At 48.3% G+C, this 24036-nt stretch overlaps 1 protein-coding gene across 1 annotated transcript in view; it reads right to left on the minus strand.

The window, feature by feature from the left end:
• Vps35l (VPS35 endosomal protein sorting factor like) overlaps positions 1–23514 on the minus strand; it is a 103609-nt gene extending 80095 nt beyond the window's left edge. The window contains exons 1-8 of the mRNA XM_032892802.1: positions 23399–23514; positions 20529–20628; positions 17551–17718; positions 15644–15766; positions 14218–14242; positions 10813–10889; positions 9922–10050; positions 3299–3383 (exon numbers count right to left, since the gene is read on the minus strand). Coding sequence (XP_032748693.1) covers positions 3299–3383; positions 9922–10050; positions 10813–10889; positions 14218–14242; positions 15644–15766; positions 17551–17718; positions 20529–20628; positions 23399–23499 — 808 coding nt within the window. The 5' untranslated portion in view covers positions 23500–23514. The remainder of the gene's footprint in view (positions 1–3298; positions 3384–9921; positions 10051–10812; positions 10890–14217; positions 14243–15643; positions 15767–17550; positions 17719–20528; positions 20629–23398) is intronic.
• Between the last annotated feature and the right edge of the window lie 522 nt (positions 23515–24036).

Consider the following 24036-nt stretch of genomic DNA (forward strand, 5'->3'; position numbering starts at 1 on the left):
TCCTCGGAAGCAGCAAGAAACTGTAGCACACCACCACAAGTTTTTTGGTACATTTCTCTCTGGAGTCTGGACAAATGGAGCTCAAAAACACGTGTAAGGTGGACCAATACATGTTAGTTGTTAGTGAAGAATCCTTCATCATGAGTCCTTTCACGTGCTTGCTTTAGCAGAACCCGTGTCTGCTTCAGTTCCTTCACAAGTCTGCCTTAGCCTTTTACCTGTGTCCACTTCAAGAAAACACTCCTTCACGTGTTTGCTCCAGCAAAACCATCCAACACAACTGACTTCCAAAGTTTCCACTTCAGTGTCTCCCATGCACCACCATTTCGTAGGTGGAAAAACTGAATCTCAAACTCATGACTGAAGGAGAGGCAGCAGCCAGGGAAGCCAGCAGTCTACCAACACCTATGGTCTCTACCGATGTGCCAACCATAGACTGTCATACTTCTGCCATGTTCATGCATCTCCAGATGCCTGGGCCATGTGTCCTGTGGTCCTGAACTGCAAGACTCTCCAATCCTAGGTCATCGTGTTGACAGGAAGAGGCAAGTTTGTTAGAACAGCACAAGACAAGACCGGCCACAGAACTCAGGATTTTATCCAGACAAGGCAAGGCTCTCCTTTTTTAAAAACTGGAGATGTGTAAGCACCAAACATGACTAGAGCCCATTTCTCTCTTTGGCAACAACGGAGGTTTGTGGGCAATCAACCCGGGCACTAGGCCTATCTCATTGCCAGATGTCATCGTGACCTGAGCCGGGCCAGTGTGGTAGAACCTAAAGGCCTTTCCACACCCTGTGAACACCAGCAGTAACACTGATAGAAACAGAGAACGCAGTGTGAATCTTGAGAATGAAGTCACCCAAGAGAAAGTACCAGAAAGACAAAAAAAAAAAAAAAAAAAATTTCAATTACACCAAGTCCCTACATCAGCTGTACCTAAAAGCAGAACCCACTCTTGAATCTTCGGCAGCCTAGAAGGCTTGTTGTTGGAAGGGTTGCAGACAAGACGATGGACTCCATTTGGTGGGACAGCGAACGCTTCCATCTGACTCCAGCTCTCAGAAGCTCATCTATAAGTTCCTTTGGGTGCCTCTACACTGTATGTACAGCCCAGAGTGTTGCCCGGTCCAACCACCTACTGCTATGCACCAGGCCAAGGGGCCCCTGGGCCTTCAGATTAGTCTCTTTGTCTAAAGTTTCCACTAAGCTGTAAGAGATCACTCTGTCTCCTACAAGAGGTATGGGTAATCCCAATGACCAATGCAGGAAGACCTCAGAGGCACTATGATTGCCATGTAGGCAAGACAGAACGGTGGGGATTGAAGACACAAGGAAATGGGCAAGCCGGGAAGAACTTCAGGAATGGATGCAAAAGATGCCTAAGTGTCCAGATGAAGTGTCATGTGTCAGTATCAGTTCCTGAGACAAACACGTGCGGGGCAGGGAAGAGAGGCTGAGCTCCTGCTAGGGTGCAGACCTTCACTGTTTCCCCAAGGCCGATCTTAAAGGTGTGGGCTCATGCACTGGTCTCTGGAGGTGTGGTCCCTTTAAGAGGTGGAGCCTACTGGCAAATATTTAAGCCACCTAGAGCTCCCCCTGAAGACCACAGTGAGGCTCCAGCCCTTTGTTCCTCTTCTGCTTCTGGGCCATGGAGTGAGTGGATCTGCCTGTCGCACATTCCTGCCAGCTGTGCTGTCTTGCCACAAGCCCAAGTCATAAACAGAAACTCCAGATCTGTAAACCCTGCCACAGACCCGTGAAGTGGAAACTTAAGGGTTCTTTGGAAAGTCAGTTGTGTTGGGTGGTGTTTTGCTAGGGCAAACACGTGAAGGAGTGTTGTCCTGAGGCGGACACCGGTGAAAGGCTATGGCAGACTCATGAAGGAGCATTTCCTGAAGCAGACATAAAGCGGAAGGACGTTCTGTAAAGCAAGCACACGAAAGGACACGTGATGAAGGACTCGTTGCTAACGACATGCATGTACTGTTCACCCTACATGCATAGCTAAGCTCCTTTTGTCAGGACTCCATGGAGAGAAACGCACCAAAACCCTTCTGGCGGTGTGCTGCCATTTCTTGCCACTTCCTTGGACTGGGGCTGATTGGCAGAGTGATGTCAACTGAGACAGAAGCAAGTGCTGACCCACGGAGGACATGTGCGGTTTGGAGGGAGTATAAATAGGACTCAACGACCAGTGACAGAGGTGAGCTTGGCTTGCTTATAGAGTTAGCTGTACAACGCTTGAGGGTCTCGCGTCTTCACTGATCTTCACTTCAATGAGAGACACAGCTGACAACTTCTGGTGTCCCTCCTGATCCTTCCTGCTGAGTTGTCCCGAGGCTGAGGCCTGGCTATCTCTGCTAGATAGTGCCACCACCGATTGTGTTTTATCCCAACTCTACAGAACTGGACTGCTGGTCTGTCCGTGAAGTGTTTGTGAGTGGATCAAGCTGCCCCTGCAGACCTGTGAAGTGAAGGACTGATGTCCAGAAACACAGATGGGAAGTTGCTCCAAAAAACCTTTCTAAACGGGTCCACTTCCCCTGTATGCTGCTTTTCCATTCCCTCCGGTGGGTGGTAGTCTAAAGGGAGGTTAAAGCGTTTAAGAACCATTACTGAAAATAAGGGTTGAAAAGGCCCAAGTAAGCCTGTCCTCCTCATTAACTGGCTATCCTAAGTACTTGGTTACAGTGTTCCGATCAATGCAAGTGTAGGTGCCCTGGAGATTAGCCAGGACACATGCTACTGACCTAACTGCTTCGCTCATCATGCTACTGGCCTGTGTGGAGATTAGAAGAGACCATTAAAGACACCAAATGCAGTGGGCTGGGAAGAAAGACTCCTAATGCCTAGCACACAGACATCCAGCAATTAACTAAACAATTGAAATATTTGAAATGGTAAGTGTAGAGGATTGTAAATGTTCCCAACAAAAGGAAGTGACAGATGTCTGAGGCAATGGACACATGCGACAATGACCCTGACTATCTCATACCGTACACCTATGCTGAAATGCCACACTGCATCCTTGAAATACAGATAAGTACCATGCATCAATCAAAATCAAAACGTACCTGTCGTGTTGTTAAGATAAAATACATACAGCATTCTAGATACAAACCCTTTGACTTGACTTTACAAACGGGAGAGAAAGAAGTCACAGAGCAGCCGGTTCTCCCTCGTGCCTTAACCCACGGGACTGAAGTAACAGCAGAACCCGACCTAGGCAGTGCTGGCGGCTGCTTTCCGCCAAAGCAAATACAGGCCCTAGACACAGGGCAGCTCCGGTACTTACCAAACGTATCAAGGATGTCAGTGATGAGGACGAATTTGCTTGGGTAGAACTGAATAACGCTCGTGTCTGACAGCAGCTTTGAGCACTAGAAAGAACAGGAGAGGGCATTCACTCTAGGGAGCCAGACTTGGAGAACCTCCAAGTGTGGAAAACCGATGATCTCCAAAAGCAAGTTAACACAGCGATGCGTGCCCAGCCCTGTGTCAGCCTCTCCCACAGGGGACATGCACGAGAAAAACCTTTCCTTGTTTATTTTCTAGATCTTTGTGTAAATGGATGTTTTGCCTGCATGTGTGTGCATGTACCTACTGCCACCAGAGGTCAGAAGAGGGTGGCGGATACCCTGGAATTTGGGTTATAAATGTCTGTAAACCATCATATAGATGCTGGGACACAAACCCTAGTCCTCTGGAAGAATAGCCAGTGCTTTTAAATGCTGAGCCGTCTCTATACCTGTACTTTACCCTTGTGTGTTTGTGAGTGGTATGCATGTGTGCATGCAGACGTACACCCTTGTGTTCATGTGTGGTATGCACGTGTACATGCAGACATACACTGTGTGTGTGCATGTGGAAGTCTAAGGCAGATGTTAAGAGTCTTTCTCTAAGTCCACATTATTCCCTTGAGGAAGGGTCTCCCTGAGCCTGAAGCTGTCACTTTAGCTAGGCTGACTGGTTAGCTGCCAATGATCTCCTAGACTCTGCCTGCCTCTGCCCCTCAGTGCCAGGGTTACAGGAAAGCCCTGCTGTGCCCAGCTTTTCCTAAGGGTGCTAAGGATTCAAACTCAAGTCCTCTCATCTGTATGGCCAGTGCTCCTGCACAGTCAGCCAGCTCCCCAGACCTACCACTCACTCACACTCGTTTTTTGACAAAAAAGAAGCAGAATGCTTACAGAGCCTCCTACAGAATGTTCTGGAAAGCCTGGCTCTGAGAAAGCCACAGTTTGAGACTGAAGAAGACTTTGCTGAACCAGGCAGGGGGATCGTTGAGTTCAAGGCCAACCTGGCCTACACAGTGAGTTCCAGCATAGCCAGGGCTACGGTGAGAAACCCTGTCTTGAAAAATAATAACAAAGTAGACGGTGATGGGGGAAGACAGCTGGCGTTTTCCTGGGGCTGTCACAGATGCGTGCCCATGCCTGCACGAATTTATCAATTCACAAATAAAAAATAAACTGGACATTAAAGAAAAGGCCCGTAAACATGCATTTCTGGTGAGCAGGGCATGCAGGTGGTGGTCAGGACATCCAGCAGCTGAGTCCCCTGGGCACGGATTTTCACTCTGCCTCTGGCTCCCAGCATCTAAACCTTGAGAGTGGCCAAGTTTCTCCTCTGCGTGACATGCCTATGCATAAACACTGTGTCTGACCTGCGGAAACCCTCTCCCAGGGGCAGGGAGCCATGAGCTGTCACAACAGAGATGCTTGTTTCACTGCAGCCTTTGGATGCATATGGAATTACAGCCCCTGCTGTCTTGCTCTGTGATCTTCATAGCCCTTTATGAGAGTTCCCAACTTAAACAATCACTCATGGAGAGTTCAGGACTCAGAAGGAAAAAAAAATACAATGACCCCAAGTCCCAGAGAGTGTTTACAGTGCACACCCCATGGTTCCTAGGAAGATGACGTCTCCCCACCTCCTTCTCCACCACTGCCATGCAGGGCCCCTTGGCCATGCACAGCTCAGCCCACACTCCAGATTCCACCCAGCTGGGACGTCCCACACAGCTGTGTGCTGGTCCCTGCCCCCAAGCTGCTTTCATGAACATGTGTTTTAGAAAGGATGAGAAAAAAATAGATTTTTTTTTAAATCTAAAGTTAAGTCGTAAGAACCTCTTGAAGTAAAACTACCTTACACAGCAGCATCTTACAGATACTGTGGTGTTAAAGGCTATGGTGCTGTTTCCTAAGACCGGGGTGTTAAAAATGGACAGTCCCAAAGGCCGCCCATAGTGTCACCAGCCTGACTGCCTGAACGTGAGCTGAACGAGGGCAATAGATGAGCTAATGTGGAAAGAGAAAGCTCGCTCAGTGGGCATCAGCCCCGCACAAAGAAGCACAGGCAGCTAAGGAACGCTGGGGGCAGGAAGACACAGCCATCCGCTCGCCCTGAGAGCATACACAGAAGTAACACTACACAGAACCAGCAGCTCATGGTTGCACATACATTAGGCACATATGTGTATGTATATTAAAAAGAGGCCATGAATCTGAAAGGGAGCAAGGAGGGGTGTGTGTGGCAAGGTCTGGCGGGAGAAAAGGAAGGGGGAAATGATATAATTCCAAAAACTAAAAGAAAGTTTAAAAAAAAAAAAAACAGAATCTCCAGAGCGCTGCTGGGGAGGTGGCTCAGTGGGTAAAGTGCTTAGCACGCACGCATGAGGCCCTGAGTTTGGATCCCCAGGACTCCTGTCAAAAGCCAGGCTTGGTGGCCTGTACAGCAACCCAGCACTGGGGGGCAGAGCCTGATAGCCATCCAGTAGCTAAATATGAGAGATAAAGAAAGGTCCCATTAGAGACTCTGTCTCTCAAAATAAGGGGGAAAGCAACTGAGGAAGATGCCCACCCAACATTACCCTCTGGCCTCCACATGCACCCCCACACACACAGACACACATATGTGTATAGACCATGCACATGCGCACACAGATAAAGACTCTCAAGCCAAACATTCAAGAAGCAGTAACTTTAACAAGGGCTCTGTGAGAAGGCTATACCAAAAAAGCAAGCAGGCAGCACACTCAGCGGTGTAAAACACGCCTCCTCGGGCTGGAGAGCTGGCTCAGCGGTTAAGAGCACCCGACTGCTCTTCAAGAGGTCATGAGTTCAATTCCCAGCAACCACATGGTGGCTCACAACCATCTGTAAAGGGATCCGATGCCCTCTTCTGGTGTATCTGAAGACAGCTACAGTGTACTCAATATATAATAAATAAATAAATCAAAAAAAAAAAAAAAAAAACACGCCTCCTCCACTAAGCTTGCACAGGGGGGTGTCACACAGCTCCCAGGCTCAGCCTCCCCTGAGCAGAGGTTGAGACACTGCTGCTCACTGGCCGTCTACTGGCAGGGCACTGGGGCTGAGGCACCTGCAGTCAAACTCATCACCATTGCCGGAAAAACACTGAAACAGCGGTGGGTGTTTTGTTCTCAATGACGAATAAGACTAGCTGTTTGCGGGGAAGATGGCTCAGCCGGTAAAGCCTGAGCCCGAATTCTCCAAATCTGAGGGAGCCTACAGCGAGACCGAAGGCAGAGGAAGAATGCCCAGAGCGTGGGCCAGCCAGCCTGGCATCAGAACACAGTGCAGTAAGAGGACTTGCCAAAACGAAGAGGAAGGTGAGGACTGACACGCAAGGCGGTCGTGTGACTTCCATACACATGCCATGGCACATGCCAGCACTCACACACGTGCACTGGACTAGGGCACTGGGGAGGGACTAGTGTCTTTGGCACTGCTGGTGGGGACATAAAGGGGCAGCCATTTTCAAAAGCAATTTGGTAGTTTCTAAAAAAATCCACCACCTGCCTCAGCAGGGCTGCTCCCGGGAATCTACCCAGAAGACGAACATTAAATCCACACAGACTCATATGCAGCATTCCAAGGATGAGAGCAACTGGACATCAACAACTGTTCTGTTCACAGGTACACAAACCGTGGTCACATATGCCATGGAGTACTACTCGGAGGAACTCAGCCTCAACGCATAACACAACCCAGATGAACTTCAAAATTTTTAGCTAAATGAAACAAGCCAGATGTGGGGCTGGAGAGATGGCTCAGTGGTTAAGAGCCCCGACTGCTCTTCCAGAGGTCCTGAGTTCAAATCCCAGCAACCACATGGTGGCTCACAACCATCTGTAATGAGATCCAGTGCCCTCTTCTGGTGTGTCTAAAGACAGCTACAGTGTACTTATATATAATAAATGAATAAATCTTTAAAAAGAAGGAAAGAAAGAAAGAAAGAAAGAAAGAAAGAAAGAAAGAAAGAAAGAAAGAAAGAAAGAAGGAAGGAAGGAAGGAAGGAAGGAAGGAAGGAAGGAAGGAGCCAGATGTAAACTTATGTACAGAAGGAGCCCATCCTATGGCTCATGTATAGACGAAGGCAGGGCATGGTATCCTAGGAGGAATGTGGTGGGCTCTGATTAGTCAGGTTTGAGGGGTTAGGGTGATAATGATGTTCTAAATCGGGACTACGTGAGCTAAGATACTTGTACCACTTTAAATGTACTAAAATTCATTGTAGTTCCTTACTTTGGAGAGATAGGGTTTTTTTGATTTTTGTTTTGTTTTTCGAGACAAGGTTTCTCTGTGTAGCCTTAGCTGTCCTGGAACTCACTCTGTAGATGAGGCTGGCCTTGACCTCACAGATCCACCTGCCTCTGCTTCCTGAGTGTTGGGATTAAGGTGTGCACTGCCACCACCTGACAGGTAGGGTCTTAAGATGTAGCTCAGGCTAACACTGAACTAGCTGTGCTCCAGACTCAGCCTGGAGATTACATGTATGCACCACCATGCCTGGCTCAAAGTCATTGAACTCTAGGCTTAAGCATGTGGTAATTATGTGCTAAAAATTATGTTGATTGGGGATGTCAATCCTGGGATAGAACCCAGGTCCTCCAGGTAGATGAGTGTTCCCCACCCCACCCCCCAAAAAAATGTGAGCCACAGAGAAAATGAGGGGACCTTGCTTATTTCCCTATATGCTATGCCTTCTTCATTTCCTTATAGTAACCTCCAAAAGCATTTAGAACTTTAGGATCCAGCAGGTAGGATTAATCAGACTCTGCTTGGCTCCTTCCCTGAGATGGTGACCTCGGATGGAGTCCCAAGTTCCAGGCTGGGGTCACTCTACAGTGCAAACACCTGCAGCTATCTGAACTCGAAGGCACCCTCAGTTGCAGGCATGATGAGAGGCCCTTTCTCTGGGAGTATTTACTCTATAAACAACAGGAAAAGAGAACTAGCCCAGCTTCCCCGAGTCACAAAACCCCAGGAAAGACCACCCTGCTACACACAGATTCAACTTCAAACACTTCAAGAGCCAAGTGCACAGACCGCTATCAAGAAATGTCCCAATACCATGACAAGAAGTGACAAATGACTCTCTGTGACAAATGTCCCAGAGACACTGCTCCAAAACCAGCAAAGCAGTGCATGCGAATTCCCTCTTTCACTGTGACCTGAGCACTTTCACTTTTCTTAATCTTTTTTACATGTATGTACTTACTATGTGTGTATGAGAGAGAGAGAGAGAGAGAGAGAGAGAGAGAGAGAGAGAGAGAGAGAGAGAACTCCACTGTGGGTCGGGGCACACATGCAGCGGTCAGACAAGAATGTACAGGGGTCAGTTCTCTTTCCACTGTGGGTTCTGAGGACCCAACTCAAGTCATCAGTTAACTCCAAAGGCCTCACTCTCACTGGTTCTACTGTTTTCTCTTTTTTAAATTTTGCATTGTTGTTGTTATTATAACTTATCTTGGGACAGGTGTCTTCCTGCAGGCTATGTAGGCAAACATGACCTTGTTCTTCCTACCTCCACCAAGTCCAGAACCACACCCCAGCACACCCAGGTTATACAGTGCTGAGGCTCAAACCCAGGGCTGCCTGCACACCAGGCAGGCACTCTAACTCAGCTGCATCCTAGGCCCTGACCGAAGTAACTTTTTGCCAAGAGAGGAGGGTCTTCAGGGTAAAAGTACAGAATAAAACCTTTTCCTGGAGATGGAGAGACAAATTTCTAGCTAAGGGCACTCGTTGCTCTTCCTGATGACCCAAGTCCAGCAACCAACAGCCCACAAAGGCCTGACTCCCTCTTCCGGCCTCCACGGGACCCCACACACATGGTATATTCTCACAAAGACACAAACACATATGCATAAGTAAAAGTAAGAGTTGGGCCATGGTAGTGAACAAGACAGGAGAGTTTCTGAGTTCAAGGCTAGCCTGGACTACAGAGTGAGTTCCAGGACAGCCAGGACTACACAGAGAAACCCTGAAATACCAAAATAAACAAATACATAAAATACATCTTAGAAAAATTAAAAAACCTTTTCCTTACAGGACTGACTCCAAGAGCCATCAGCAAATCAACAAATTCACCGAGATAATTCACAAACACACTTCTCTTTGCAGTATGAGTGTATTTTCCTTATATGACTATGTCTTTAAAAGACAGAGACATTCATCTCACATTCCAAGCCAATCAGGCTGGTTGAGGCATCCTGGAAGACAGTTACCCAAACCTTAGTGTGCACAAATCACAAATACAATAGCACTTGTCCCAAGGCCTGCGTACTGCACAACACTGGGTGAATCATTAATTCTATCCAAGCCACATAGCCAGCCTCTGTACTGCACAGCAGGGGTAAATCATTAATTCTGTCACCTAGGGCAACAGTGGTTCCTAGAATCATGGGATGTATGGCCTGTGCAGCTGTACACGGTGACCCTAGGATTAGTCATCTCACAAAAACAGATTCCTAATCACGCTTTTCAAAAGACATCTGTGAGTATGGAAGCGAGGAATGAGGGTAAGACTCTGAGGGAGGACTCTAAAAGTTAAGTGGAGTTTTACACAGAATTTTTAAGAAATGAAAAAACATGAAACGTCCCCCCGCCTGACCTGAATGACAATCTTCAGAGCCTTAACTTTCTGGTCGGAGGCCCAGGCATCCTTCAGAGACTGGTTGAGCTCCTCTATGCGGTTCACATAATCCTGCTGGGTCAGGTTCAGCAGCTCCTTCTGGGATCCCTGTGGGCAGAAAAGGCAGACCTGAGCACAGGAGGAAAAGGAAAAGCCTCAATCGACTGCCACCTCCACACAGGACAAACGGACACTGGCTGCACGTTGCTACTCAGTGCCACATCTGCACCTCAGCCTGCCACTAATGAAGCCAAGATCCTGACTGGATACTGAATCAGCTGTCAATACATCCAGAGGATGTAATAGCCTTTTCCGGCTCCTTTGGTCACCAGGCATGCAAGAGGTGTGTGTATACATAAACATATACATATGCACATATATGTAGGCAAACACACCAGGCTTTTTTACAGGGATCTGGGAATCAAAGTCAGACCTTCATGCTTGTACACCAAGAACTTTACTGACCAAGTCATCTTCACAGATCCAAATGTGCCGGTTCTTAAGAGCTGGCAAACAAGCCTGTACTTCAAAGCATACACAGGCAATCACAAGGGTCCTGTGGGCCACATTCAACAGGCCTTGTGTAAACAATGCTTCGAGGTGGGATCTTTGGGCCACGCAAAGCTGTTTCACTGGGTGTGACTCCACGTGGATTTTACTGCTGACAGAGTCCCCAGATCACAGAAGGATTGCTCCTACATCACAAAGTGGAGAGGACTCTGAGGAACCAGTTCCTACCAGGTGAGCATTAGGCCTCAGCATCTTTCCCTGAACTGAGACAGGGCCCCAGGAGACCTAGCACAGTGAGCAGCCACCCTTGGCAAGGGCTGGAGAGCCCTGTTCACTGTACCCAATTAGAAGCCTTCTCACCTCCTCAAAGTCATCCAGCTCTTCCAGACGAGTCCGAACCTTCTCTGACATGGCAGAAGCCGCAGCCCCAGCTCTACCTACACAGGAGAGACATTGGTCACACAACAGGTTTTCTCATGCACCCACACCCCGCATGAAAGACACCTATTACATGTCAGAAAACAGCTCACCTCAGAACACTACAATGGTAGAGCGGCTTCTGCCTCCTTACAGGCTCAAGGCCTAGTGGAAGCTTTTTCCACCAGCAGTGCCCGCCAGAAGCAAAGTGGGTGGTCCCAGAAAGGTGAACCCCCACGTAGGGTATTTGTAAATCACACTGCACTGTTTGCTTGTTCCTAAAGGAACAATGCAGAACCCTGCCATGCACTGTTTCCTTTCTCAGGCATGCACTCATGATGGCCCAGCAGTACCAGGCCTTTATATTTACATAGCAACCCACCTCCTCAGCTGCCCAGAGCAGGAAGAACACGTCAAAGGCCTCTTCCCAGGCAAACAGGCCTAGTTGTTCAACCAGCAGCTCTCAACACCATTCCCCAGTGCTGGCAGGAGCCAGGATGCAGATGACAGACATGAAGTCACGGGCCAGACATAGGGCAAGGGGATCTGTTCAGACTACTGTGGCCATCCAAGCCTTTCAGAATCTCTTCCCCATTTTCAAAGTGCTGCCCATGATGATGCTGAGGGTCCTATGACTGACTTAGCCCTTGCTCTTTCTACCAAATGAATAAAGAATGAAACTTGAACGTCCCGCAAAGGCCCCTGTGTTGAAGGTATGGACGCCAGCCCACAGTGCCAGTAGCTGGTGATGGAACCTTTGGAAAAGTAGAGCCAGCACTAGAAAGTTAGGCCACTAAGACTGTGCTCTTGAGAGGACCGACCCTGACCCCTTCTTCCTGTTTCTCATACGGTGACCAGGCCTCCTCTGGCAATGTTCCCACTACACTGGACTGTGCCAGTACAGGCCCAAAGCCACAGAGCAAAGAGACATGGACTGAAACCTCTGAAACTGTAAGCCAAAATAAGTCTTCCTCGTGTTCAGCCATTGTCTGGGTATTTTGTTACGGGGCAGAATACTGGCTACACACCAAGCTGCTCCTATCCTCTTCGCAGGCCCGGGGTTCCTGGCCCTAGCGCGAACTGATGATCTATAATCGCTTAACAGCCTGGCAAAGCTATTTTATTACCAAGAACCTCTGTGACCCACATGCCCAACAGTCACAACTTAAGGGAGAAATGGTGAATGGTTATCAAGAGTTTTAAAGGCTTTGAGTCCACATAAGGGGAAAGTCATGGGGAAGTAGCTCATCTCACAGCAGCAGGGGACAACAGGTGGAGTGTGGAGAGTGGGTGAACACCTGTGAGTCAAGGACCCAGTACCTCAGACCCAGAGAAATGGCTAGTCCTTCCCTTGGTCTGAGTATGGACGGCAACAGTGTATTCAGAACAAGTCAACCACAGCTCTCTCCTCCCAGACAACTGTAACCTGAAACTGCTCGCCCTTCCGAGACTAGCTAACCTCTGGTCATGCTGCTACAGATGGTAAACCTGCCTCCTATCCCAGAGTTTCCAGGCTGATGTGACGGTGTCTCCATCAGAGCACATGGCCCACTGATCCCAGCCTTGCTGTACATGTGTCTATTGTCTCTTCACCCCAGTCACCCCAGTCAGGCCAGTCCTAAAGCTGTGAATGTCATAGTGGTGAGGGTTATTCATGTGAAGAACCAGGAAGTGGGAAGCAGGGTCAGGACCAGTTATAACTAGTTATAACCATCAGACCACTAACAAGCCACATCCACTGGTACCACTCTAACAATCCCGGCCTCCTGAAATGGCCCTAAGGATATAAAAATAGCTCAATGGGCACAAGTCGCTGCTGTGCAAGGATGACGCTCTGAGTTTAAATTCTCAGAACACAGGGAAAGCACCAGGTGGGACTGTAAGAGAGCTGTGAATCCCAACACGGCCGGGGCAAACAGGAGGAGAACAGGCCCTGGCTGGCCACCAGCCTGGCTAGCTCCAAACTCAGTAAGTGACCCTGTCTCAAGAGAATAAATGACAGAAAAGACACTCAATGTCTTCTTCCTCTGGTCTCTGCACATGCATCTCCTGCCATGGACACAGTAATATATGTATACATGTAAAACACACACGTGAGAGTATGTGCGCACACATACACATGAACATACACAACACAACACACACACACGTACAAAATACAAATATAACCTCATAGAGAACATTTCATATTCAAACCATCCAAATAATTTGCCTATTTTAGCTTGTTTTGACTTGCTAATTCATGAGGATTCTATATCCACAATATTTTATATATATATATATATATATATATTTTTTTTTTTTTTTTTTTTTTTAAATAGGGTATCACATAGTACAGGCTGGCCTTGAACTTGCTAGGATGACTTTGAACATCTGACCCTTCCAATGTCCAGGGACCAAAGGCTAGTAAGACTGAGCACAGGTGCCTTTTCCCCAAGGGACAAAGATCTAAGGCAGCAGGTTCTCAACAAGAATTCCACATCCACACAGGCTTCCTAAGATCATTGGAAAACATAGATATTTATATTATGATTCATAATCATAGCAAAAGTACAGTTATGAGGTAGTTACTTTAACTTAATGGTCAGGGCTCACACCACATGAGGAACTGTATTAAAGAGTTGCAGCATTGGGAAAGTTGAGAACCTCTTCTCTAGGGCAAAGGAAGGGCCCAAGGTTAAAGAAGTGGCCTCAGTTAGAAACGTGTGACGCACAGGCATGAGGACCTGAGTTGGGATCCCTGGAGCTTGTCTCCAGCTAGCTAGTCTAGCTCAATCAGTGAGCTGAACGCTCAGTGAGACCCTTCTCAAAAAGTTAGGTAAAAAAGCTGGGCGTGTTAGCACACACCTTTAATCCCAGCACTTGTGTGGCAGAGACAGGTTGATCTCTGTGAGCTCAAGGTTAGTTTGGTCTATGTTGTGTAGAGGTCCAGGACAGTAAGAGCTGTCCCCATACCAATAAATAAACAAAGTGAAGAGCGGTTGAGGAAGACACATAATGCTGACCTCTAGCTTCTACACAGACACATGGGCAGACATGCCTACACACACAGGAAAAGGACCTCAGACACAGGGGCAGAGGGGCAGGGTCTAAAGTTATCCCGTGGTGGGGAATACTCTTGTCCTCTGTTCTTGACGGTCAACCAGAAGTCTGCCTTTGACTCCTGGAAGGGTCTTTGGTCTCATTTTACTAATGTTCTATGTATGTGTTTCTGTCCAGTATCCATCAGCCAAAACCGTTCAACTGGGCAAACATAATGACAGATGCAGGATAAGAGCTTCCCTTCCTTTGTGAATATTAATGAAGGCACAGGCAGAATTTACCTATCAAAACAAGCACCCATCTTACCTTTTTCTGACCCCATAAACAGATTCTGCAGAGACAAAAAAATACAATAATTAATGTTTTTCATACTTTAATTTTGTGGATGGGAATTATGTGCACGTGAGCACTGGTGCCCTAGGAGGTGTGGGGTCCTCTGAAGTTAGACTTATAGGCAGCTGATCTGCCTGATTCAGATGCTTGACATTGAACTTGAGTCCTGTGGAAGGCGGCTAAAAACCACCTTGAAGTTGAATTTCAACTCATGTGGGGACTAGCCAAGTGAGACATCAAATAGCATGATTTGATCTTCTAATGGCACTGAGTAATAGACTCATTCTGGACATCCTTAAATCAAAGTTTCTCAGCCACCATGCTCCTGCCTCTGTGGGTTGGGCAGCTTCACTCTGTAGGGTTTAGCTTATGCACTGTGGAGTTTTACAGCCTCTCTCACGTCCACTCACAACATGCCAAGCAACCCCTAGAATTCTAATGGGCAAAAATAACTCTAAACACATCCAGATGACCCTCAGGGGTTAAAAGGACTGACACCTGAGAAAAGCTCCTCTGAATTAACCTATGCATTCGAGAAAACAGAAGAAACACCCTTCAGTAGCCAATCAGTGCTTCTTACCATTCTGTTCAGCATGCCATGTGGAAAGCAGGAGAGAGAGGTGCTGGGCGAGAACACGGTCAGACATTCAGGAAGCTACACTGCCCAGCCAGCCTCCCTTGCATCTATATACTATCCATCGCCACCTCCAAAACCACAGGACTGAGGAGTGCTGAGGGACTACCAGGAGGCCCCCTCAGATGGGAGGGGCTACATCTTCCTTTTGTTTTCCTTCTAGCAACTTACACGTGACTCAACACTAGAAACATCCGAGGAGTGAGACAGAAAAATCAGAAACCTGGTCCGAATTATCACTCCAACCCTGGACTCCCCACCTCCGGACCTCCTCGGAGAAGGGAGAGACATAATGTTCTTAATGCTGTCCAAGGACAGAACTTGGTTTATAAGTACTGAAGCTGACCATAACTAGCACACTACTAACTGGTTACCCGGGGTGGGCATTGCTCACCTGAGCCCCTCCTGCTGGGAGAAACCTGCCTAGGGCAAAGGGAAGGCCCCCACTTTACACATACCCCAGACTACCTAACTCATTAGCCACTCCACGAGCAAGCTTCCAACTCCAAAGGGGGACACTGGGAGAGAGGTAAACCTTGCCCGCCTCTCCCCCTCTTAATTCATGCCTTTAATTAAATGCCTTTATGAGTGCCCTCCCCAAGGTGCCCATGACACCAATTCCTTTTCTGAACTGAGTTGCACCCTTAACCCTTAACATGAAATTGTTTAAGAAGGCAATTAGGACACAAATAACACTGACGAAGGAGAGGAAACTCTAGGATCCAGGAGCTAGACCACTGGACTGATATGCAGCTGGGTACTCACAATAGACAGCTTCTCCGTAGTTGTGTACCGGGCAAGGATTTCGCCCCGTTTATTGGCCCAGGGCTCAAAATCAGGTCCCACAAAGGAGTTGTCATCCTTATCACGTTTCTTTCTGGAGCTTTCCTAGGGAGGGCAAAGCAACCACCTCAGGAGGGAAGCTTTTGTTGGCATCGTTGGTCTTGTTTCTCAGGACCCGGAGCATGCTAGGCAAGCACTTTACCACCCGGCTATACTCCAGCCCCAGCAATGCTGCTGTTTTCTCTCCTTTCCTTTTCTTTCCTTTTTGTAAATGGCCTTTTAAAGACAGGGTTTCTTTGTTGTAGCCCTGGCTGTCCTGGAACCGGACTGCTTTTGCCTCCCAATTATTGGGAATAAGGCATAGGCTACCACCACCAGGCCACAATAATGGCGTGATGTGGTGTGCATGCGTGTGTGCATGTGTGTGTGCATATGTGTGTATATGCACACCAAAAGTCAATCTCAGGTGTCACTCCTCAGGCAGTCTTTGAGGCAAGATCTCTCACTGGCCTAGATTTTATTATTGGGCCAAATTAGCTGGCCAAGCAAGCCCTAGGGATCCATGTTTCCCTCCGCACACTGGGATTGTACGGATTCACCACTGTGTCCAACGTTTTTGCATGAGTTCTTGGGACTTCATGCTTGTGAGGTCTGGAGGTGAAGATGGGATCCCTGGGGCAGTTAGTTAGCTAGACTAGCTAACTCTGTGTGCCTGGGTTTAAGTGACACTCTTCCTCAACGTGTCCGCATGGAAGGTAGAGAACAATCCAGAAAAGACACCAGATGTCAGCCTCTGACCTCCAAGTACAAGCAAGCATGCATGCACCACCCCCGCACATACACATAAAAAATAAAAATTTTCAATTAAAGTGCAGATGGCACAGGGGTTAAGAGCACTGACTGCTCTTACAGAGCATCCACGTGGCAGCTCACAAGCACGTCTAACTTAGTTCCAGTAGATAATGCCCTCCTCTGACCTCCACATACATGCGTCCAGTGTATATATACACATGCAGGCAAAACAGTCATGCACATAAAATAAATTGTAAAGTTTTGTAAAACACACTGAAAAAGACATTTTTCCCCCAACAATCCAAATAATGGAAAATTAAAATAACGGAATATTGAATCAAGGAAACAGGTGAGCCTTAGCACTGCTGGCAGAATACAGACCACTAGGCCTTTGAGGGGATGGCTCAGTGGTGCACTCAGAACAGCACACATCTACTACCTTCATCCAGTAGAGAGCTTCTAGGACGCTCCCCTACACAGACCTGCGCACACAGCACCATGAGGTATGTATATATTCAAGAGACATTGGTGTGCTGTCAATACCAGCAGGCACTCTAGACTCCATGGCAACAACAAACAAATCAGAATATAACGCAGCCATGCAAAATAAAAGTTCGAAACGTGAAAAGTTATCTAAGACATAGTGTCAAGTCAACAATTTAAAAGGAAAGTCAGCTGAGGGGCTGAGGATCTAGGAGTGTGGCTCAGTTGGCAGAGGGCTTGCCTGGCAGGCACAAAGTCCTGGGCTCAGTGTCCAGCACTGAACAAGCTGGGAGTGGTGGCTCTTACTAGTAAACCTAGCCCTTGTGAGGCAGAGGCAGGGGAACGAGAAGTTCAAGGTCATTCTCACATAGGCCAGTGTGCACTGCATGAAACCCTATCTTTAAAAAAATTAATTAAGAAAAATATAGAGACCTCACAGATCTCTCCCGGCCTCTCTCAGACAACATTCTTAATCAAATTCCTCCGGCTATCTAGATGTCCTGGACTCGCACAATCAGAATGCCCCAATGCATTGCTGGTAAAACTTCAAACCACCATCCCTGAGGGTGAAGACCTGACACCCCCGAGGTGTGCTGCTGGCCGGGCTGCCTTACGGTGACTGTTACTGTGGCTGCTGGGTCCGAGGTGGCTGCAAACATGGACAGGGGGTCGGTGCCATCGAGGACACTGCTCAGAGGATCGACCACGGAGCTGGAGGAGGAGGACGATGTGGATGAAGTGCTTCCCTTCCGGTTCACTTTCTTCGTCTTTGACTCGGTGACCTGGGGAGAAAGTTGTACAGTGGAGGTCATCTGACTGATTGCATCAGGGGACAGTCAACTAGGCCACTTAATCTTGCCGTGGAAGCTAGACTGACCAGTCATTTGCAGCAGAGGCAATGCTTGCATTTGGTGAACAAGTGACACATGACCCAATATCTCCATGGCCCCCACAATACAGCTGGTCCCCAGAAAGACCAGCCAAGCCCAGAGGCTAGGAGCTTCAGGCTTCATTCCCACCCTCCAGGGAGGACAAAGCCAGCAATGGAGTTAAAAGCAATCAACCTGAGCATTGAGAGCCGCCCCCCGCCACACACACACACACACACACATTAGATCCCTTATTGAAGGCACTTGGGGAGTGTCTGTGATGACATGGGGGGTGGGGAGACAGGAGGCTGTGCTTGGAGGACAGAATCTCCAGGCCTCCAGCCGGCCAGTGGGTTCTCCATATTGTTCTGACCAGGAGAGCTTCCCTGAGCTCTGTGTACTGCCTCAGCAAATTAACATAACCTAAGGAAGGACAAGACCTTATAGAGGTCAGAGGCCCAGGGCATACCGTAGACTTGGCCCTGGTAACTCAAGTCGGGTCTGGTGCTCGCTCTCTCTAAGTATCTCCAAAGCTGGTGTCTACCAGAGAATGCTTGCTGGTGTCTGACACGAGGGTCACAGTGCGTTACGGATGGAGCGTGAGCAGTCAGGAAGATACCTACGATGACCTGGTCTGATGCTGCTCATAGTCAAATACTAAATTCTGCAGCCAAGGTCTGGCTGCTCCAAGATGAGCAAATCCTCATGTGTACCAGCTTTTGTTGTGTAAACCTTGCCCTCCAAGTTATCCATGATTGGTTAATAAAGATGCCTATAGTCTGTAGCTGGGCAGAAGAGGAGTAGGCGGGGCTTCAGTTCCTGGGCTTTGGGTCTGAGGCAGGGACCATGAGGAAGGACAAGAGAGAGGAGATAGAAAAAGAAGCCATGGGGTAGGAAGACCGTGAGCCCATGGCCATGAAGGCCAGCCTTCATGTTGGAGGAGGAGTGGCCCAAGCGAGACATGGCAAGTGATATCTCAGGGTTATTGACAGGGAATTAGATAGAATAGCATAGACGGTGGATATCTGCCCAGCAGATATAAAGGTTTTGTGTCTTTTATTTGGGAACTAAATGATCTAACATGGGGTAGAAACCCCCAAATATTTACCACAACAGACACTGGCTTTTCCTGTCTGGAACACTGTCAGAATCAGTTGGATGGTCACCCAGAAGATGGGCAGGAGCATAAATCGCTCAATGTGCAGACCAACTGTATAGCTGGTGGCAGACTGAGAATATAGGAAAGATTTCTTTTCCACTGAAGTAATCAAGTATAACGATGTTGTTTGGTGTGGTTGCTTGCTTGTCTTTAAGACAGGCCCTCACTAGGTAGGCCAGACTAGCCAAGTGCTCAGCAGGCATCCAGAGAGCCACGGGGCTCTTTTCCATTTGTGTGTGAGTGGACACTGAACCTGGGAGCTCTGCCTAGAGCAGCAAGTGTTCAACTGTGAAGCCATCGCTCCAGCTCTGGGAATCTGCTTTCTAACAAGGCCACCATGTCATCTGACTCTCCACAATGGTCCTCCTGGTAGGATCACGAACCATGACATGACTGACACTTAGTGTCCAAGGTTCATGACTAGTAAAAACCTAAAACTACATCTGAGCTGGCCAGAGCAGACTGTCATTTCTTAAACTACATAACTACATAGTGTGACAGCTCTTGACCCAATGGTAACGCAGTACTGGGTATTATGAATAATATAAACATTTTATTTATGTATTTATTCATTCATTCATTCATTCATTCATTCATCAATCATTTATTTTGAGACAGCTTTACGTAGCCCGGGCTGACCTTGAACTCTTGCTCCTCCTACCCTTACTTTCTTTTCAATTGAAGACGATAGGCACTGTACTGGCTGGTTTTGTGTGTCAACTTGACACAAGCTAGAGTGACCACAGAGAAAGGAGCTTCGGTTGAGGAAATGCCTCCATGAGACCCAGCTGTAAGGCATTTTCTCAACTAGTGATCAGGAGGGGAGGACCCAGTCCATTGAGGGTGGTGCCATCCCTGGGCTGGTAGTTTTGGGCTCTACAAGAGAGCAAGCCGAGCAAGCCAGGGGAAGAAATCCGTAAGTAACATCCCTCCATGGCCTCTGCTTAAGTTCCAGCCCTGACTTTCTGTGGTGATGAACAGCAACATGGAAGTGTAAGCCGAATAAACCCTTTCCTCCCCAACTTGCTTCTTGGCTATGATGTGTTATGCAGGAATAGAAACCCTGACTAAGACAGGCGTGTGCCACCACACCCGGTGCACAGGTAAGGTAAGTCACATGGCAGGGTGTATGTAGGTTATTACAAGTTTTATATCAGAACCTTGGGAGGGTTTTGGTACCTAAAGCCAGGCTTTCCCAGGACACCAAGGGACAAGGGGCAGCTATTCTTGTTAGTGACATGGGGGTTGCGGCAGGAGGGAACCAGCAAGTCTCCTGTCAGCTCTCATTTTCTTTTACTGAACACTCTAAGATGCTCTTCAGGACACTCACCACTCCACCCCACCTGCCCCAGGTGGCCAGAGTGACTCCTACTATTAAAGATCAGGAAGCATCCAAAAAGGAGTCCTCACCCTTTGCCCATAGCAACTACAAGGACATGAGAAGGTGGGAGGGCAAAGGGTGACAGGAAGTTAATCTAATGAGAGGTTGATTCACACATGCATAAGCAGTTACCACTAGTACCAAGGAACTGGGACCTGCTGTAGGAGCCTATATAGGACTCACAGTGATGGGCTTCAGCGGGTGGTAGTCCCCACACTCCAGAGGCACTGTCTCCAACCTGCAAGAGGCCAGCTCCGCCTTGTAGTTCCTGTTCCGAGAGTGCCTGTGAACAAGCAAGACACTTGGCGAATCAGAAAGGTGACAAGAGAACACCAGATGGGTGACTGAGACCTAAAATATTATCTCCACTCCACTGGCAGGGGATCAACTTGGAGCACATAATGTTGCTAGCAAGAATAATACAAAACACTACATAAAAAAAACATAAAAAAATATTTTTATTGTTTATTTGAAATCACTAGCCCAGGTTAGCCTGAAACTCACTAGGTAGTTGAACACGACCTTGAACTCCCGATCTTCCGCCTTCCAAGCCTTGGAATTACTGACTCTATCACATCCAGTTTAAACCATACTAGGGATGAAACTCAAAACTCGTGTGTCAGGTGAGGACTCTACCAACTGAGCTATAAAAACAATTTCCAAGCTGTCTGAGTGCACAAACTCTGCCAACAAATCCTGGATGTGTGAGGCCAGATCCAGTACTCAGGGGAACTTACTAAGAGGAGGCCAGTTTCCCCAACCCTGTTTCCACAATGTTGGCTGACTGGTAGCGTTAACCAAGCAAAGGGCAGGTGCCAACAGGAGGCCAGGCAGCCATAACTTGGAGCAAAACTCCCAGAGCTGGACAGACGCAGCAGGGCTCAGGGGATCTCTGGGCTCAGAGGACCTTCCAGAGCAGGACATGTAGATACATTAGGGATCAGGGGACCTCCTGGTGCTGGACAGATATGGCAGGGCTCAGGGGACCTGGGCTCAGGTGGAACCTCCTGAAGCAGAACAGACATAGCAGGGCTTGGAGGAGGTGCCCCAGAAGAATAAGTTCCTGAGATGCAAGAAAAAGTCCAGGCTGGGGATTTGCGAAAGACAGGGCAACTAGAGAACAGAAAGGGCAAAAGTAGCTTTATCAGCTCAGGACTGATAAAGAGGAAGGCCCAGTGAGCAGGACGACGAGAGGGAGGAGTCAGAGCACTGGGAAGAGGAGGAACCTCATCACAGAGGGGAACCTCAACACATGAGGGGTCTGGAGGAAAGGCCACATACAGCTAACCAGAACCCATCCCAACTGGAGCAGAGAAAGAGAAGTGTCATCTCATCAGAGTCCCCAGCATACAGATCTGATCACTAGGCCTCCCTTCAGGGAAAACCCCTCAGGTGGCTTTGCCCACGATTCCTTCTTAGGAACTTCCCACCTGCTTCTGGTGGCCCTTTGCCACACTGACCCCTTCACTGTATGTGCAGCCAAGCACTTCGTCTCTCCTACAACCCAGTCCACTCTAGCAGCCTCACCACCACCACCACCACCACCACCACCACCACCTCACTAAATGCACTCAATCTTGCTATCTCAACAGTTGCCAAAATCAGACTTTTTCCACTAACAAAGACATAGGTACCTCCCATTCGTACACCCCAGAAACAGTTTTTCCTGATTACATAGGCCAATTCCCATAGGGAAAGGGCAAACTCCAAGAGGTCAGGAACATTCTTCCAGGTCTCTAGAATTCACCCAGCAGGCTGCATGACTTTAGGTCAACTTGGATCCCATGCTCTCAAATGTAAAGCAGACTTGGGATTGTTAAATAAGATCTTAGTGCTAGGTTCTTAGCACAACCCTTGAGAAATTCGATCTCTGGAGCAGAGGCACACTTCCCAGGGGCCTCACCAGCTCCCTCACCATCGACAGGAACAATCACTGTTAAGAAGCCAGACATGAGTCTGTCTCTCTCATTAAGGAACACAAGGTCAGTGGGCAAAACTGAAAGATGAGCATGCACCCCCACACAGAGAAATGTTCTGCATTTGCTCGAGAGGGAAGACTACAAGGACCATAGGCACTAGCAGAGCTGCGGTCTCATTGGTATGTATAACAAAAGTATCAAAGGTTACACCAGCATGACCAGGTGAGGGAAGCCCAGGTGTGATCTAAGAGGCCCACAGGACCACATTGATTCTGTGTCCTGAAGTGGTCCCTTGCAAGTCTGCAGGACAGAGTGAAGTAAAGTGTCAGGCCAAAATAAAGCCAGGGGGTTGATGTTGGTTAAGTTCAAGGCCTAGCGTTACAAATTTCTTTCATGCTCAAACGCAGGCATTGTAAGGTACCTCCCATCATTTAAAGAGAAAAACCAGAAAATGAGCTCCTGAGATGCAAGCCTCCAATCCCCAACCTCATTATCATCTACTTATCCTGTCTGGATTGTTTATCGATACAAATCACCTGAGGCAACCAGAAGGTCACCTCAGTTTTAAGTACAAAAAGGCCTGTTCACCAGTCACTTAGGAACACACTATTCCTTCCTGCTTGATGAGTTCCTATGCATCCTGCAAGACCCAGTTGAAGGTTCTTCTCTGCAGTCTATGCAGGCCGCCAGTGGAGTTGACCGACTGCCCTCACCCTCCTTTGGGCCTGTCCCCAGTCTTCTTGGTTCAACTACACTGACCGTTCCCTGAGGCAAAAAAGCACGTTTGAGGGCTCTACACATAATAGGGTGAATGGCCCCACTTTACACACGGGAAAGACTAAACTCATTCAGGTGGGATGAGGAGATCAAGGAACAAGTCTCCTGGGTGCAGACTCCGGACGAGTTCATTCCCTTCTCCAGAACTCCCAGGCGTGCCAACTTCTCCCAAGGAAGCAGAAGCCGCTACGGAACAGCGGAGATGAGCAGAGAACTGACAGCATTCTGCTCTTCCGTAGTCCTGACAATCTGGGCAGGGATAGAGGCCACCGATTCTAACAAGAACGACTGCCCACCCACATAGAGAGCAGCTAAGGGCGGCCCCTCCCTGAAGCCCACTCGCCAGTTCTTCCTTACCAGGGAAAGACAGCCATCTTCCCAGTCACATGATCTCCTGTTTTCCGCGGCCAGCCCCTTTTCTCACGCCCAAGGAAGCTCCGCCCCGCCCCGGACGCCATGATTGTGAAGGGAAGCTTCCGCTCTGAAGCTCTGTTATCCGCCATGATTGTGAGGGGCAACTTCCTCCGGTTTCCAGTCCTCCACGTTTGTGTCCGGCAGTGGCCCGGCCAAACCCAAGCTCCGTCATCTGCCTTGATTTGTTTGTTTGTTTAATTTATTTTGTTAATAGGGATCCATTTGCCTCTGCCTCCCAAATGATGGGATTAAAGGCCCGCATCACCACGCCTGGATTAAATCACATTCATATTATGTGGATGTGCGATATTGCACGGAGGTCAGTGGATAACGGACAGGTGTTGATCCTTTCTTTGCTTGACACTAGATGCCATTACCCTCTGAGCCATCCCATGACACTCCCCTGACTTTCCCCAAAAGGACTCCACTGGCTGCTTGGCCCGCCTGCTCCCTCTAGTGACAAGTAGGAGTGCATACATCCATCCCTCCTGAGGGCCAAACACAAGTGATTCTGAAGTGAATTCACTGTTTGGCATTGAGTTCTCTCCGTACTTCGTTAGGAATGAGCACTTTGGGCATTT

This window comes from Rattus rattus, chromosome 2 (assembly GCF_011064425.1).
Source record: "Rattus rattus isolate New Zealand chromosome 2, Rrattus_CSIRO_v1, whole genome shotgun sequence".
NCBI lineage: Eukaryota > Metazoa > Chordata > Mammalia > Rodentia > Muridae > Rattus > Rattus rattus.